We start from the raw sequence: 18,507 nt of genomic DNA, 5'->3' as shown, positions 1-18,507 counted from the left end.
ATGGTGAAAGAATACAACCCTGTTGCACACCTTTCTTAATTTTAAACCATTCAGTGTTCCATGTTGTTGTTGTTGTTGCGAGCTGCTAAATCAGTTCTGACTGACAGTGACTCTGTGTACAACAAAATGAAACACTGCCTAGTTCTGAACTACCCTCACAATCATCACTACAGTCACTGCGTCAATTCATCTCCTTGGGGGTCTTCCTCTTTTCCACTCACCCTGTAGTTTACCATATGATATTCTTTTCCAGGCTCTGGTCCCTCATATGTCCAAAATATGTGAGACGGAGTCTCCTCATCTTTGCTTCTAAGGAGCATTCTGGCTTTGCTTCTAAGATAGTTGTTGTTGTTAAGTGTTGTCGTTTAGGTTCTGACCCATAGTGACCCTGTATGGGGTTTCCGAGGAGCAACTGGTGAGCTTGAGCCACCGATCTTGCGGTTCAAACCAGCTTTGCAGTCCAGAGCATTAACCCACAGTGCCACACCAGGACTCCTTTAAGATAGTAGTAGATATGTAAATATGATAACAAGTGATAATTGCTCTAGTAAACACATGTACAAAGTGGAAGAAAACAGAGAAGATGGGTAGCTTAATTCTGTCTGAAAGAAGAAGATATCTCCTTTCCATAAAATTCATTACAGTTTGGACCCAAAAGGATACCTGAAATTGTAACAGAGGGCAGGATCAGATGGAGAGGATAGATTGTTTGACGATAGCTGTGGTTCCGGAGACAGAAGCTGGATGAAGCAGTAGTAGAGTGTAACAGTATGCAGAAGAAGAAAGAGTGCCAAGATTCATAGATATAGGTAGATAGACGTTTTTACCTTTTTTATTAAGAATTGAGTAAAGGTTTACAGACAAGATCATCTACTTTATATTCAACAAATCATACACTTTGTTTCATCTCAGTGATTACAATCCCTTCCGTGCAATAATAGTTATCCTGCTTCCTCTCTGTGGTTCCCCATTTACATCTTATATTTCACAAGTAACAAAGCAAACAAAGTAAACAAAGTAAAAATATTTGGCACATGGCCGCTGATTGGATGTGGGAGACGGGATGGTAACTTTAGCTGTTAATTTTGATTTCCTTAGCATGAGAAATGTAGCATGATTTTTCTGAACATAGAAGGCAAAATGTCCTTATGTCAGTAGTTTACTGTGGGAAAAAAAAAAGTTAAATGTAGTTTTGTTGAGTTTGAAAGTTTATACAGACTTTTTTTTGCGGGGGGGTGGTTATGTCTTTTTTCTCTTTTCCTCCAGGTGTTATCGGAGTTAGACATCATGGTTCCTCTTCAAGTATTAATAAGTATGTTTTCTGATGGAGTGAATTCTGTGAAAGAACTGGCAAATCAAAGAAAATCTAGAGTCAGTGAACTGGCAGGGAACCTTGCGGCTCGAAGGGTAATTATGGCCACAACTATTTTTGCCTGACTTGCATAAGATTTTGAAAAGCACATGTCAGTTGTACCAGACCTAAAACTGGCATCATGGTAAACTTCCTTGAAAATGCTTTTTGATTCCATTTCACTCTGTTAATCTTTAAATCACATTCAATGATGGCAAACATTTATGTAAGATAGGTTTGGCTATCATCTATAATCAGTAAGTTACTGCTGTCTCATTTTCCTTTGAACTTTTCTCCACTGAATTGCCCCTGTTAGCCGTCTCTCATCCTTGAGGAAAGGAAAATGGAGAAGCTTTTTTGGTCCTATTCAATTTTATTGTCTCCTGAGGAATAAGAGTTCTTCGCCAGCCATGAGACAGACCAGTCGTAGACTCTGGAGAGGAAGGAGGTGGACTTTATTTTGGTACTGAGTTTTGGATGATCCAGTGAACTGATGGAACCTGTGGAGAATGCTGTAACTAGGAGTCCTGCTGGTAATATAGGATAAGCACTGGCCTAGGAACCGCAAGGTCTGCAGTTCAAACCTATCAGCTGCTCCTCACAATCCCTATAGAGGGTCGCCACAAGTAGGAACCTACTCAATGGCAGTGAACAGCAACAACAACATTAGCCACTGAGCCCATTAAAAAAACCCCCAAACAAAACCCATTGTACTTTTGTGCATGAGAAAACTCAAGATAGTCACATCTGAAGTATATAAAGAGTGGTAGAAATTTTTGATAATTTTTCTGTGACAGACCAGCAGATACACTGAGATCTCCTGACTATGATCAAGATTCCAAGATCTTAACTCTTCTCAGATGGTTGGAAAGAACTGTTCTCGACCCTCTCCTTGCCAAGCCTCTTTCCATAAAGTTTTCTCTGCTGTATACCACCAGCTCCTAATCATCTCACCTTAGGTCTGATGTTGCGTGCCATCGAGTTGTTTCCAACTCATAGTGACCCTGCATAGGGTTTCCAAACAGTGGCTGCTGGGTTTGAACCACAGACCTTGAGGTTCAAAGTGATCTTGCGGCCTAGTGCTTTATCCTACAGTGCTACACCAGGACTCCACCTTATGTCTGTTGTTGTTGTTAAGTGCCTTTAAGTCAGTTCCGACTCATAGCTACCCTGTATAGGGTTTCCGAGGAGCGGCTGGTGAGCTTGAACCCCAAGCTTGCGGTTCAAATTGACTTTGCAGTCTGGCATATTAACCCACAGCCTTACACCAGACTCATAGAGACTCCATGACAAAAGAGAGCAGAGCAGCCTCACAGAGTTTTCATGGTGGCCCTCTTTATGGGAACAGATTGTGTTGTCTTTTCCCCACAGAGCCTCTGGGGTGGTCTCAAACTGCCACCCTCTAGGTTAACAATTGAGTGCTTAATGGCTGTTAAGCAGACAGGGCATGTTCTCTCTCTCTCTCTTTATGTATGTAATAAGTGTAGATTATATTATACCCCTGGAACTGGAGGGACAAGGGAAAGGGTTTCTGGAGTCCAGTGAGAGCTGAGACTATGGAGGAACAGCTGAGTGGGAGCTAGAAAGCGCTCAGTTGTTGTTATGTGCCATGGAGTCGGGTTCTGACTCATAGCGACCCCGTACAGGGTTTCTAAGGCTTTCTGAGGCTGTAAATCTTTACGGGAGCAGAAAGCCTCATCTTTCTCCCGTGGAACAGCTGGTAGTTTCCAACTGCTGCCCATGAGGTTCGCAGCCAGATTCATAACCACTACGCTACCAGAGCATCTTAGTGGGTAGGGAAAAATACTCCTACTTCTGTCTCTTCCCACTTTCAGATCTTCTGCTTGTGCCTCCCATCACGTGAAACCAAGTGGAAGCCAGTCAGCACAGGACCCAGGAGAGACACAGTCTCTTAGGGCAGAGAGCAGGAAAGTGGAGGGCAGTTGTGGTCTGGGATGTGCAGATGGCAAATAACCAGTATAATTGTTGTTGTTGTCGTGAAGTGCCGTCGAGTCGGTTCCGTCCCATAGTGACCCTGTATAGAGTTTCCGAGGAGCAGCTGGTGAGCTTGAATCACCAGCCTTGTGACTCAAGCTGACTTTACAGTTCAGCTCATTACCCACAGTGCCACACCAGAACTCCAAGCAGTATAAAAGGCTTGACGTATATGAACTTTCCCCAGGATAGCTTAGTAATTATTTAAGCTCATTCTTATTTAACCAGGCCTGTCAACCTGAGAGTCTGTGCTGTGATTCTAGCAATCATCTTGCAGTATTTTACTTTTGTGAGTTCTTACTATGTTTTTGGGGTTTGGTTTTTAGAAGATTCAGACAGCTGAGTCTAGTTTGAAATGTTTGTTGGAATGACAACTATAATGACAAATACAGCTGATGCTGTTATTTCATTCACATGACAATTAGTCAGAAAATGTGGGTAGTGGTCTGAGTTTTCTATTTCCAGAGGCCCCACAGTGTTTGAAGAGGCTAATGTCATGGCAAAAAGAAGAAAATCATAGTCCCAGCTGGACACACCTTCTACCAGCGTCTTCAGATATCTCCTATGAAGACTCTGGGAAAGGTGTGTCCAGCTGGGACATTTGAATGTTGATGCTGTTTCTTTCAGGTGAGTGTCGTCTCTGACCCTGGTCGACGAGCTCAACACAACACACTGAGTCCGTTTCACAGTCCTTTCCAGAGTCCATTTCGGAGTCCTATTCGAAGTCCATTTCGTAGCCCTTTCAAGAATTTTGGACACCCAGGAGGAAGGACTATTGACTTCGACTGCGAAGATGATGAGATGAATCTGAATTGTTTCATCCTCATGTTTGACCTTCTCCTGAAGCAGGTACCTGAAGCTGAGCTTCATGTCACTTCAGAGGTGAAGAGTGAGGGAAAGCATTGTGGAGTGATTCGCTCTGTCTGTTGGGCATCGGCACACGTGCTGAAACGATGCAGCCTGGCTTCAAAGATTTTGCAAACTCCTTTGGGGATTTCCTAAGAGTCTGAAAAAATACTGGTATGAGTGCCTGTATGTCAACAATGCATTTAGAAAATGCTTGTTCCATTGCAATCACTTTGGTTGAATATCCTATGGGCAAACCAGTGGGATGCTACTATTGTTGGGAAGAGCCAGATACGACTCTGTATTGATGGGGTTGATTTTATTCGGTATTAAAAATGGATTTTTGAAGGCAATATTAAAAATGCTTTGCCTAAGAGAACATGTCTACTTTGTAGTTTGAAATACTTTCAAGCTTACAGGAAAGTTGCAAGAGTAATACAAAAATTTCCCAAAAACCTCTCCTCCTGATCCTTTAGATGTTACATATGTCATATTTGCTACTCTTTCTCTTTGTGTTTATTTTTTGGATAATTATAATGTTTTAGGAACCAGTTGAGGGTACATTGCAGACATGCAACTTTATCACTAAACATTTTAGTATGTATTTTCTAAAAAGGAAGGACATTCTCTTACATAATCATGGCATGGGTATCAAAATCCTGAAGTTAACATTGTTACAAACTAGTGTATATTATCTAACTTACAGAAATGATTCATTTTTAACTGATCTAATAGCAATACATTTACCTTTATAGCAAAGGAAAAACTCTTTTTGATCCAGGATACAGTTCAGGATTACTCATTGCCATGGTTTGTTCTGTCTCTTGAATCTTCTCTAATCACTAATTGTTTTGTCTGTCATGTTCTTGACAGTTTTGAAGAATATGGTCCAGTTATTTTGCAGATATACAACACATTTTCATCTAACGTTTCCTAATGATTTGATTTGAACTGTGAATTTTTATTTTAGCAGAAATGCCACAGCAGTGATACTATGATCTTTTCAGAGCATCAGATGTGGAGGCGTATGGAGTCCATTCGTCCCATTAGCTTTTGTCTCTTGGTTCAGCATCATCACTTGATTCAGGAAGTTTCTCCATTATAAAGTCACTATTTTCCTCTTTGAATTAGTAAGTTGTTGGGAGATCTTTAAAACTATAAAACTTCCTGTTTCTCATCAGACTTGGCACCCGCTAGTTTTAGCATCTATGAATAATAATAAGCTAATTATTATTATCATGGTTGTCAAATGATAACTTTTTAATTTTATCATGTCTTCTAAATTTATTAGATAGCATTGCCCTGAAGGAAGAAATTTCCCTTCTGCCTCATCTATTTATTTACTTACCAACTGTCTGAGTTATCTAGTTCTGCTAAAGCAGAAATACCGTAAGTGGGTAGTTTTAATAAACAGAAATTTCTTCTTTCACAGTTTAGGAGGCGAAATGTCCAAATTCAGGATGCTGGCTCTAAGAAAGGTTTCTTTCTGCACAGGGTCTTTGGGAAGTCTTATTTCCTTTCAACACCTGAGAGCCTGACATTCTTTGGCGATCTTTATGTGTCTTGGCATCCATCTTTGCCTAACTTTAGAAGGCTCTCAGTGTAGGGATCCTGAATCAAATGGTTGCACTCCACTGCCTCTTCTTTCTTGATGGCATTGAAGTCCCTCTGGTCTGTGCCCACTTCTCTCTCCTTTAATCTTCTGTAAGGTAACAGGTGACACAGACCTCACTCCAGGGGAACTCGTCTTATATCGACATAGAGCTGTGACCTGGGTTAGGATGTTGCAGCCCACCCTAATCCCCTTGCAACTGATTTGTTGGTCTCCTCACATCACATCATGGGTACTGATTGCAGCCTTATAGAACTGCCAACCACTGAAAATCATGATCCAGTCAAACTGAGACATATTTGTAGGGGATACAGTTCAAGTGACACCACCTACTTATGCCCTCATGGACTTGTGGATTCTTATTTTATTCCGTGGGGTCTGATCTGCTACTCAGATTATTTTGATGTTCATGTCCCATTTACCCAATGGGAGTCTCTTCAAGTTGAGTTCTTTGCTCTTTTGTCATGCACTCGTCATTCTTTGAGTACTTCCTTAATTTTTGGCATGACAAAATGTTCCAGGCGCATTATGTATGTTCTTAGAAACAGCCTTGGAATCAACCATTTCTCCTGGTTCCTTTTAGTGGAAAATGGTATTTAGCAATGAAGACTGGAGCAATAGATGGGGAATAGCAGTTTTAAAATGTGTAAACTCTCACAAGGCAATGAGTTTAAAAGATAACCTTATCTCTTTTAAGTCTACTACATAATTAAAAATAATTCTTAATATTTTAACATGCTATTTTTATGTGAATACCTTGAAAACAATGTGAAATCACGATTTAGAAGCCTCTATTGTCTTTAGATAATTGAACATTGCTGCTGGTTAGTGAAAATTATCCCTAAGTAGAGTTCTGGTGAACTATTGGCTAAACAGACCAAATGTCTTTCTTTTTTTTTTTTTCTTCTTTTCTGGCTCTCTTTTGGATGTCTTTCAGATGGAGTTACAAGATGATGGGATCACGATGGGGTTAGAGCACAGCTTATCAAAGGACATTATTTCCATTATAAACAATGTCTTCCAAGCCCCCTGGGGGGGCTCCCACACCTGCCAGAAGGATGAAAAAGCAGTGGAGTGTCACTTGTGCCAGTCTAACATTCTCTGCTATCAGCTTGCTTGTGAACTCCTGGAGAGACTAGCTCCCAAAGAAGAAAGCCGGCTGGTGGTAAGCAGTTGAAGACATGAGATGACCCATGGATAATAGTAATAAAGACTGCAGTAGAGCCTCCCTCCAGCATGGTTTTCCGCTCTTTGCTGGGTTACACGTGAGACTGTGTTAAAAGAAAGTTTCCTGTTGTTTTCACCAGTTCAGGGTTCTGGAAAGGAATATGGGATGGACCCAAACTATACAGAATTCTGTTAAGTGGTTTGAATTGGGGTTGTGGCATCTCCATTCATGCAATTTTCACGAATACAGGCCTTACTCGTATTCTTAAGAGAACTTTTAGAGCAAAGTTAGATTACTCAGTTTAACTAATACAAATCAGATATGAAGTAAGTAGATTGTAACTGGGCACAGAATTCCTGGGTAACCTCGGTTTGTAAAACCAATCGACTTCATCAGCAATTGATAACATCTTCATTCCTTTTTACGGTTGTTTCTATTCCCCACTTTCCAAGAAAATTGTCTAAATAGGAAGCCATTCATTAGCTATACCATATGTTCATTTCTCCCCCTGTGGTCTGTTTTCCACTTAAAACACACACTTCACCCGAACACCTCCATATCCCCATAAGCTGTTGTTGTTATGTGCCATGGAGTCAGTTCCGACTCACAGCGACCCTGTACAGGGTTTCCGTCCCCATAAGTAGATGAATCTAAATTATTCGAGCTAGTGGTTGCCATCTTCTTGTTTTCTTCCCCTTCCCCTTCCTCATTGCTTGTTTATGATTGAAAATGCCTTCGTTTTGTTTTTCACTTGGGATATATCTGCAGTAAAGAGTTTTTTCAGGTTGTTAAATACCTTTGACTCACTATTCTTAGCCATCTCAATATAACATCTCTATGTTATTGTTAAGTGCCCTAGAGTTCAGTTCTGACTCATTGCGACCCTGTATAGGGTTTCCAAGGAGCAGCTGGTGGGTTTGAACTGCTAACCTTGTGGTTCACAGTCCTGTCCTCATCTTAAAGCACACCCGGTCTCCAACATCCCTGTACTGTAGTCTTTCAACATAGCTATTAGGCTCTTATTGTAAAAAGCCACACTGATAGATGCTGAGAAACCAGAAGTTAAAGCCAAGAAGCTTAGTGTCTAATCAGGAAGATGTTTCAATGAATGTAAGAAGGCCTGTTGGATATTTTGATTGAAGTATGAACAAGGCATTTGTAGAAGTACAGAGACTAGCTTAGAGGTAAGATTGTGATCAGGAAGGTCTTTTTGAGAGAGGTAACATAGAGCTTACACATGAAGGAAGAGTGAGAGTTAATGAAATGAAGACAGTAGGGTAGACGACTTTCTAGACCCAGAAAACAATGTGCTTAAGTGACACAGGAAAGGACAGAGTGATCGGACATTCATGAAGCTGCAAGTCATCCAGTATTTTGAGAACAGGAAAGAGGATAGAAAGCAGTGGAAACCAAATTTGGAAAGATTTTGTTGTTGTTGTTAAGTGCCTTAGAGTCGATTCTGACCTGTAGCGACCCTGTATAGGGTTTCTGAGGGGCAGCTGGTGAGCTTGAACTACCAACCTGGAGGTTCAAACTGAACCAGTTTTATATTGACCTTTATTAAGGACTCTGTCTTGCCAAACTAGGAAGTCTGGATATTGTTTTGGATACAATGGGGAAATCCTGAAGAATTTTAATCAGAGAAGACATGCAATTAAATGAGTTTGAGAAATTCATTCTTCTGGTGAAGGGTTTGGACACTGAAGACAGAAACCTAATCAGAAGGCTGATAGAGTAGCACCAGAGGGCAGAAAAATGGGAGCAAGGCATGAGGTGATGAAGAGAAGGGGTAGACCAGGAAGATTTCTAGAGATGAGAATCTAAAGTAGCACTTGGTGTCCAGTTGATGTTTAATCAAGGAAATGTTTAGGATAAATCCATATTTTCTGACATGGAAGCTGAAAATGAAGAATTAATAAAAGCCAAAAGACCCAATCTCATTGCTATTGAGTGATATAGAGTTGTTTTTGTGAAGTGCCGTTGAGTTGATTCCAACTCATAGCAACTCTGTATAGGGTTTCCAAGGAGCAATTGGTGAGCTTGAACCACCAACCTTGTAGTTCAAACAGCTTTGCAGTCTGGCGCATTAATCCACAGCGCCACACCAGGACTCTGACATAGAGTAGAACTGCCCTATAAGATTTCCAAGGTCATAAATCATTAGGAAAGCATCCACATCTTTCTTCCATGGAACATCTTATGGATTTGAACTGCTGACCTTTTGGTTAGCAGCCAAATGTGTAACTAGTGTCTACCAGGGTTCTGATACAGTAATCAGAGTAGTGTTGTTTTTGATGGGGGTGGGATACAGTGCCTTTTAGATATCCAAGTGGAGATTCTATGCACCATTGGATAATGGATCCAGTTCTTAAGGAGAAGTCAGAAGGAGCTTTAAGTCTGGACCCATCAGTATGTTGTGGTAGGTGAAGCTACGTGTGGATTTCAGCAACAGAAAAGATGTGCAGCACGAGGAGGGAAGAGAGCTGAGGCTAGAGTTCAGGGAAGCACCAACTCTTAAAAAAATGTGAAAAAGAAAAGAAATAAATCAAGAAGAGTCCTGAGATGCAGGAGAAAAATTGAGGGAGAGGACTAACTCGGAAACCAAGGTAGGAGATAGTTGATCAAAGGAACTCAAGACAGTCAGGCCAAACTTTGAAAAGACTGAAAAGTGCCCAGTGGATTCTGAAATTGGGGGATCCCGACTGACCCGGGTGGTGGTAGTATCTGAAGACTCAGAACCAATGGCAGTAGCTTGAAGTCAAGGACAGAAAAGCTGAAGAAGCAGATACAGGAAATGCAGACTCTTCATTCAAGAAGGGAATGAGAGGGTGACCAGGGTAGAAGGAACATACGGAGCCTTCCTTTCTCTAGTCTCTAGCAGATTTTCTGTATTATGTTGGTTCTGACAACACTATCTCATGAAACAAGGAGGACTAAGCATAAATGTGGAGAAACAGAGCTCCCTGAACAATTCTCCATTGTTCAACATTTTTTTTTTATTATTTATTTATTTTTTAAGGTTTTTATTGTGGATTGAGTGAAAGTTTACAGGGCCCATCATCAGTTTCACATTCAATCATTCATATGACTTGTTTCATTACATTGATTATAATCCCCTCCATACACCATCAGTTAACAGTGTTTCTCTCTATCCTCTTTAGCTTTTTTTTTGGGGGGGGGAGGGGTGAGGGGGAACTTTGCCTTTTTGGAATTTACAGTCTCGGCTTTTAGGGAAGGTTTTTACATTTATCTGTGGATATCCATTGTTCAACAATTTGACATTGGTTCTGTGCTCGAAAGAAAAACGTTCAGATGAAGCTAAAGGATTCTCAAAGGTTTAAGGGTGAGATACCATCAATAGAAGAAGGCGATGTCTGGAACACTCGAGATGCCTAGTGCTTCTCCTGGGATAAGTGGAGGTCAAGAGGGCAGGATGTGGACATTAGGCTGGGCTGCTGAGTTGTTACTGGTTTTGTGCTGTCGAGTCAGCTCCAGCTCATAGCAACCCTATGTAGGGTTTCTGAGAGTGGTTGGTGAATTTGAACCACCAACCTTGCAGTTACCAGTACAGTACTTACCCTATAGTGCCACACCAGTGCTCAGGCTGGCTGCTGGGAGGCTTAGTCAAAAATGTAAGACACACCACACCAGTTTTTGCTCCCTGGAGGGTAATAGCTAGAAACACAGGTTCCAGAGTGTAGCTAGAAGACTCACCCTATCACATTGTATGAAGCTGTTTCGTTTGATGTGGTATCTTGTTTTTTTGTGAACTAGGAACATGACCAGACTTTAGCAAAACTGTGTAGTTGGCAATAATGTTTTTCAGAGTCCCCCCTCTCCCCCCCCACCACCATTTTAACACTCTTTTCTTTCTCCCTGGACCCCTCTTCCTTTTAGCTGTCATGTAATTCTTGAGCAAGTGTTTACTGGTGAAGGCGCTACCTTAAAGAATAGAGCTTTAGAAAAGGATATTTGAAGATGGAGCCTGGAAGAAAGAATAAAACTGAAATAGAGTGAAACTAAATTTTAAAGGGTTTGTTGTTGTTAAGTGCTGTGAAGTCAGTTCCTATTCATAACAACCCGGTGTAGGGTTTCTGAGGCTATAAATCTTTGTGGAAGCAAGAAAGCCTCATTTTTCTCCCATGGAGCAGTTGGTGGGCTTGAATCACTGATGCTGTGGTTAGCAGTTGAGTGCCTATCCTACAGAGCCACAGCACTCCCTTCAACTTTAGTACACACGATAGCAATTTCCTGCTTCTGATTATTTGACTGAACTAGACAACCAGGATTTGGATCTTAATGTATAGCATGCTGTGTACTCCTTATTGGTTAGTAGTTGTGGTTGTGTACCACCGAGTTGGTTCCAACTCACAGTGACCCTGTTTAGGGGTTCTGAGCAGAAAACCTCATCTTTCTCCCACAAAGGGACTGGTAGATTTGAACTGCTGACCTTGTGGTTAGTGGCCCAGTTCATAATCCACTATGCTACCAGAGTTCCCTCCTAATTAAGTACTTTTATTGAATGCAATGGGCCTGAATGGAGTCATGTTGCAGATCGGATTGTTGATGGGAATCCTAGCTGAGTGGAACAGCAGGCTTAAGAAGACTAGACAATGTTTTTGATGTTTCTTCATATTTATTTCAAGTAAATGAAAATGTTTCAGTAACAGGTGACATAAATTTCCTTAAAGCATTATGGAAATAAGCTCAAATCACTTCTGAGTACTCCTATCTGCCTTTGCCTCCAGAGCTCAGCACAGGGCCTGGGATCCAGCAGACACTAAATCCTTATTAAACTAAGCTGAACCGTTCTTTACATCCCTGAAGGACTGCTCATCTGTCGCCTTGTCATCTTTATTTCAGGAGCCCACCGACAGCCTTGAGGATAGCCTCCTTTCTTCCAGACCAGAGTTTATTGTAGGTCTTGAAGGTGAAGAGGAGGACAATCTGGCAACCAAGCATGGGGAGAACCCAGGCAATCGCACTGAGCCCACTGAACATGCTGGTAGGTGAATCTGGATGAACCGGGAACAAGAGTGTGTGCATCCCTCCATCTGGCCAGGCCGCATGTCCAGTCTTGGTTTCTTAGATTAGTTTTGATTTGTATAAGTCCAGACTCAGTTTCCTTAGTACACATGTGTAAATGAACCATTTCTCACCTGATTATGAATGGGAACAGATCCCTTTTGTGGTTCCAATGGAACAGAGTTGACTGAGCATCTTTCTGACAGCAGGGAGCTTGTTATTGTACAAATCCATCATGTTTCTGTAGGAAGCATCATCTCCCCTATTTAAAACGTGTCATGTTCTCAGTGGAGAGCAAGCTGCAAACCCTGTCTGAATGGCCGAAGCACAGGGTGCTGACAATATTGACTGTCACTCAGGGGCGGTTTGACCAAAGCAGAGTGCGTTAGGATAGAGGTGGGGGTACTCACGCACCCCGGAACCTTTGCTGGGCTCCTGAGTAGGCACACGGTGCAGGTGGTCCTATGTAAGGTTGGTTATTGTTGTTGTTAGGTGCATCTAGGTGGTAGCAACTCAGACAAAACTTATTCAAAATAAAACAAAACACTGCCAGGTCCTGTGCCAACCTCACGATTGTTGCTACACTTGAGCCCATTGCTGCTGCCATTGTGCCAATCCATCTCATTGGGAGACTTCCTCTTTCTTGCCGACCCTCCACATTACCAACCATAATGCTCTTCTCCAGGGACTGGTTCCCTCCTGATATTATGTCCAAAGCATTAGAGATGAAATCTGGCTGTACTTCTTCCAACACAGACTTGTTTGTTCTTTTGGCAGTCCATGGTACTTTCAATATTCTCCTCCAACACCATAAGTCAAATGCATCCATTCTTTGATGGTCTTCCTTATTCACTGTCCAACTTTTACATGCATATAAGATTACTGAAAATACTATGGTTTGGGTCAGGTGCATCCCTAGTCCTCAAGCTGACATCTTTGCTCTTGGACATTTTGAAAAGGTCTTGTGCAGCAACTTTGCATAATGCAACACGTCGTTGATTTTTTAGTGCTGCTTCCATGAGTGTTAATGGTTGATCAGAGCAAAATGAAGTCTTTGGCAAATTCAACCTGTTCTCCACTTCTCATGATGTTATTTATTCGTCCAGTGGTGAGGATTTTGTTTTCTTTACACTGAGGTGCAACCCATACTGAACTTTCAGCAAGCAAGGTTGTATCTATCATCTGAATATTGCAGGTTGTTAATGAGTCTTCCTCCAACTCTGATACCATGTTTTTCTTCATATAAGCCAGCTTCTCAAACTATTTTGCTCAGCGCACAAATTGAATTAGTATGGCGAAAGGATACAACCCTGGTGCAAACCTTTCCTAATTTTAAGGTCAGTCGGCGCACTTCAAAGCTGGTCTGTCTCTGATCTGCTTGTAGTTTTTTTGTGAGAGACTTAGGGACAAGAAGATGGCCCAAGAATCACACCAAGAGTGATAAAAAACCAGCTAAAACCTGGGTGAAAGCAAAAGGGTCCCCTTCCACTGAAACCGGACTTTTAAAAAATATACATAACGAGTCTCTAGATTCCTATTGGGACAGTTGTCAAGGTGCAAAAATGGATAATAAACCCTAAATTCAGTTATGGGTATTAAAGAGAATTCAGATGCTCATTTCAGGTATACATCCTTCAAGAGAAGACAAAAGCAAGACTCTGCCCATGTTTCTGGGCATCAAGGTGGGAAAAATCGTGAGAAAATTCTCTGCCATTGAGACTGCTGCCGTGATCCAGCAGCTAGTGTGGCAAACAGAGGGAGCAGACAGAGTGTTGGTTTACCGTTCATTCCTGGGAGAGGCATCAGACATCATTATCTCGGCCAACACACCTGCTGAGATCAAACACAGTCTGCCAGTTTCCTTAAACACACATTCTCCTAAAGCAAAATCAAATTCCAAGCAAACTGCAACTTCCGGCTGACTTTATCCAGAATGACATTTCTTATCAAGCTAGAAGTCTCATTTTCATACGCTGTAATTGAAAGTGAAAAACGAATTGACAAGATTTAAAATAATACATTTTCTAATAGCTTGTCCTTATATTTAGACACTAACCCTAGTTAACATGGACATCAAACAGAATTTGTTTAAAAAGAGAGAAACGTATTTAGAAATTCAGGATGTGGACCTCCTGCTCCTGTGGCACTCTGGGAATTTGCGCTGGGGCAAACTTGGGGAGAGTTTTCCTTTTCCTACATCTGCGATCCAGAGCACTGTTGAGTGGTTTACTCTTGTAAGCCCACCCCACAGAACTGGAGGTGGGAAGCATGGACTTTGATTTTCCACTCCTTCAATGAACAGCAAACATTGTTAAGCGACTGTTTTGTGTGGTTCTTGGTTGGAACGAATGGCCTCTACTTTCCCAAATGGGTCACATTACTGACCTATTGAGTCTCGATATCTTGGCCCAAACTACTGAAAACCATTGAAATGTAGAATTTGAAGGAACATCTTATTTGATTTTCAGGGTGTACTTCTTGGAGTGGTAAGGTTCTGTGTTGTTTCCTGTGGAATTTCCTTAACTGGGGTGACAGTTGGTTGAAAGACATGTGTTCTATGTTGTTTCCTATGGAACTGCCTTCATGGGGATGACAGTTGGTTGAAAGACCTGGGCAAATGATAAAGATTCAACCAGAGAGCTCTGTCTTGTTCTACTTTCTATGTTGGATTTCTAAGTAAGATTTTCCTTTAAACAAAGTATTCCATAGAAAAGAGGTTTGAAATCTGCTGGGCTAGTTTCACCTTCTCACTCTGCACAAGAAGAAAATAAATCCCAGACAGTTTCAATGACTTGCCCAAAGTCATATATACTCTATACGTAGCGTGTTTCAAAAAACGTACTGGAGCACCAGAACCAGCTGAAGAGTTTAAACAGACAAACAAAAATGAGCTTCTTCCCATGTCCCTCCCCACAACCCTCACTCTTACCCCCGTGGTACCTCCCAACAGGGACAACAGATCTGAGGAGGAAGCCTGGGAACTGAAAATCCAAATAGTGGCAGTGTTGGAACTATAAGCCAGAATTTGTTGTTGTTAAATGTCGTCAAGTCAGTTCTGACTCACAGTGATCCTATATACAAGCTCCGTGCCATGCTCACAATTGTTGTTATGTTTGAGACCATTGATGCAGCCACTGTGTTAATTCATCTCATTGAGGGTTCTCCCCCGTCCCCCCCCTTAATTTTTTTCCTGATCCTCAACTTTACCAAACATGAAGTCCTTCATCAGGGTTTGGTCCCTCATGCTAACATGTCCAAAGTCCGTGAGGAGAAGTCTCCGCCATCTTACTTTCTAAGGAACATTCTGGCTGTACCTTTTCATTCCTCTGCCGGTACACAGTAGATTCTATATTATTCAAAAACGCTATAATTCAATGGCATCAATTCTTCTTCAGTCTTCGTTATTCATTGTCTAGCTGGTGCATGCATATGAGACCATCGAAAATACCATGGCTTGGGTCACGCACACCTTAGTCCTCAAAGTGACATCTTTGCTCTTTAAAGGGCCTTTTGCAGCATATTTTCTTAATGCAAATCCATCATTAGATTTCTTGGTTGCTGCTTCCATGGGCATTGACTGGATCCAGGTAAAGTGAAATCCTGACTACCTCAATCTTTGCTCTGTGTATAATGTTGTTGCTTATTGGACTAGTTGCGAGCATTTTTGCTTTGTTTCTGTTGAGGTGTAATCCATACTGAAGACTAGTCTTTGATCTTCATCAGTAAGTGCTTCTAGTCCTCTTCATTTTCAAAAGGCATGACTGTGATTGTGTCATCTGCATATCACAGGTTGCTAATAAGTCTTCCTACACTTCAACACAGAATTGCTTGAAAGTAACAACCTGACTTTATGAATTGTAACTGTTGCCCTACAGAAAGGCCCAGGCCCAGGCCTTTTTTTTTTTTTAGCATTTTATTATGAATTATGTGATAGTTTACATGGGAGAACATTAGTTTTACATTCATTCTGTTGTATATTGTTTCATTGCTATGGTTACAATCCCCTCCATGCATCATCAACCAACCAAAGGGTATACCCTACAAGCCTGCCCCCCCCCTCCCCCCCCCGTCGTCAGCACACAGCCCTTCTCCCTCTCTGGATCTAAAGTCTCCAGCTGTTCCATTTCTCCACGTCATCATCTCTGCCTCCGTCTCTGGCGTCACTGCTTCTCTGGGTAGGGTCCCGCTCTCCACTCTTCTCCATTGATGGTCCCAGGGACCTCCGCTCCTAGACTGAAATGTTAATCACTCCCCTCCTTGCTATAAAACGTCTACCTTTACATTTCCAACCCTCAACAATCAGTCCTGATAATTATTCACTATTGTATCACAAGAGACCTATCTGCATTTCATTTCATCAGCCCCACCCAGACAGATTGGATACTACTCACTGGAGATTCTACCTTTCTCCGTGCCCTCTGGATCTAGGTTCCCTCTTGAAAACTTGTAAGCCAGTCACTTCTTGCCTTTGTTGCCTCTCCCCCCATTTTGGGTAGCCAATGTCCAAGTTGCCCATCCCTGTCTACTGTGTGTGTGGAGGGGATGGGAATGATCCTTGCTGTAAGGATCTGTTTCCTCTTTTGAGATACTGCATACATAGGTGTAGGTCAAGTTCATCAAATTGTATCAGATTACTCTTCCAGGACTGTGTTTTAAAGGCATTGGTGCCTAAGGGAAGCAGGGACCTCACTCATGATTTAATAGCCTATGTATATAATGTATACTTACTTTATACCCTAACCCTCCACTCTGGTAGCGTAGCGGTTACGAATCAGGCTGCGAACTGCAAGGTCAGCAGTTCGAAACTACCAGCTGTTCCACGGGAGAAAGATGAAGTTTTCTGCTCCCGTAAAAAAAAATTTACAGCCTCGGAAACCCTGTACAGGGTCGCTATGAGTCAGAACTGACTTCATGGCACATAACAACAACAACAACTGTTTATAAGCAGAGGTATTTTTTAAAGTTAAGGTACTATACAAATCAATGAACTTCCATGATTATTTGTATTTAACATTTTATTTGAATAATCCTTGCTTAATTGTTATACTACTTATTTAAAATATTTCTCTCTTCATCTTGCCACTCTCTTCAACTCCTACAGGCCCTGGACACAGCATCCTGCCTGGTTTGCTTCTCTTAATCTCTGCCATCTTGCTGGACACAAGTTTTAAGTTGTCTCCTCAGGGAAGCCCCCACTAGGCTTGCCTCTAAGACCAGCTTTCTGTTGCGCAGAGCCTGCCTTCTGCACTGCTCTGTGGGCTTTCAGGTCACAGAAGGAAGGGGTGCTCTACCAATACACACTTGGTGATTTCCCAGGCCTACTAGAACCTATCTTGTTTCTGTATTTTGCCACCTGGCCCCCTGTTTCTTAAAACAGTCAGATATGCCCTCCATCAAAAATACCTTTCAGGCTTTCAGACTAAACAAAGCACAGGTGCGTGCTAATGACATGCACTTAACATACCTTGGAATGGAAGAGCCCCAATATACTATTTAATCTCTAGGCAGAGAGGATTTGACTCCTATGGTCTCCAAGCCTAGGAACTGCCAAAATGTCTGCTGATTTTAACCCATTTCATACCAGTTGTCTAATGGCTAGCCATCTTGTAACTTTTCTCCACCATGCCTCATGTACCCGAGATATCCACCCCACTACAGAGGTACAGGTTTTAAAGACCGTCACAGCAAAAGAAAGCCATGCATATCTGATTTGAGCAGAGTATGCTCAATGTCTTCAAAGCGTTCTGCTTTTGTCTCAGGCCATGAGATAGTATATACCCAGATGCTAATGTAGCATGCACACCTCTCTCTAATACTTGCTTTTCTCCCATTCAGTTAAAAAGGCAGCAGACGTAGCAGCCCACAGAGGCACCGACCTGACCTGGGATAGTCCAGGGAGCCAAAGACAATGGATTAAAGATAGCCTACATGGTAGAAAACTGAACCTGAGAATTCTAAATTAGAAAGTGTCTTGCACTCTTATTGTAGAAAGGATATATATGAACTTGAAGAGACAAAATAAACATCACACGGAAACTTCTAATGTATTCTATATCTCTTTCAACTACCTTTTTTTTCCCTCAATTTTATTAATTTTGTTGTTGAGTATATGCACAGAAAAATACATATAGATTCAACAATCTCTACACAGTAGAATGACTGTGAGGACCTTCTTTCAGTTGTGCTACCATCCTCATGCTTCTTTCCTCATTCATATAAACTCACTGTCCCCCAAAGTTCCAATCCAATCCTTCAAGTTGCTGTTATTGATATGATCCTACATTCTGTTGTTGTTGTTACGTGCCATCTAGTTGGTACCGACTCATAGTGACCTTATGCACAGAAGAACGAAACACTGTCCGATCCTGGGCTAACCTCACTAGTGTTGCCACGCTTGAGTCCATCGATGCTGCCACTTGGCCAGTCTGTCTCATTGGGGGTCTTTCTCTTCTTCTCTGACCCTCTATCTTACTAAACATGATCTCCTTCTCCAGCGACTGGTCCCTCCTG

The 18,507-nt window shown here is 41.8% G+C and overlaps 1 protein-coding gene across 1 annotated transcript in view; it reads left to right on the top strand.

The window, feature by feature from the left end:
• UNC79 (unc-79 homolog (C. elegans)) overlaps nt 1-18,507 on the top strand; it is a 330,078-nt gene that overhangs the window by 161,607 nt on the left and 149,964 nt on the right. Inside the window, exons 16-19 of the mRNA XM_006839553.1 lie at nt 1,267-1,407; nt 3,974-4,195; nt 6,742-6,969; nt 11,836-11,977. Of these exons, the coding sequence (XP_006839616.1) occupies nt 1,267-1,407; nt 3,974-4,195; nt 6,742-6,969; nt 11,836-11,977 (733 nt within the window). The remainder of the gene's footprint in view (nt 1-1,266; nt 1,408-3,973; nt 4,196-6,741; nt 6,970-11,835; nt 11,978-18,507) is intronic.

This window comes from Chrysochloris asiatica, unplaced genomic scaffold (genome assembly GCF_000296735.1).
Source record: "Chrysochloris asiatica unplaced genomic scaffold, ChrAsi1.0 scaffold00025, whole genome shotgun sequence".
NCBI lineage: Eukaryota > Metazoa > Chordata > Mammalia > Afrosoricida > Chrysochloridae > Chrysochloris > Chrysochloris asiatica.
This window is presented reverse-complemented; position numbering and strand designations above follow the sequence as displayed.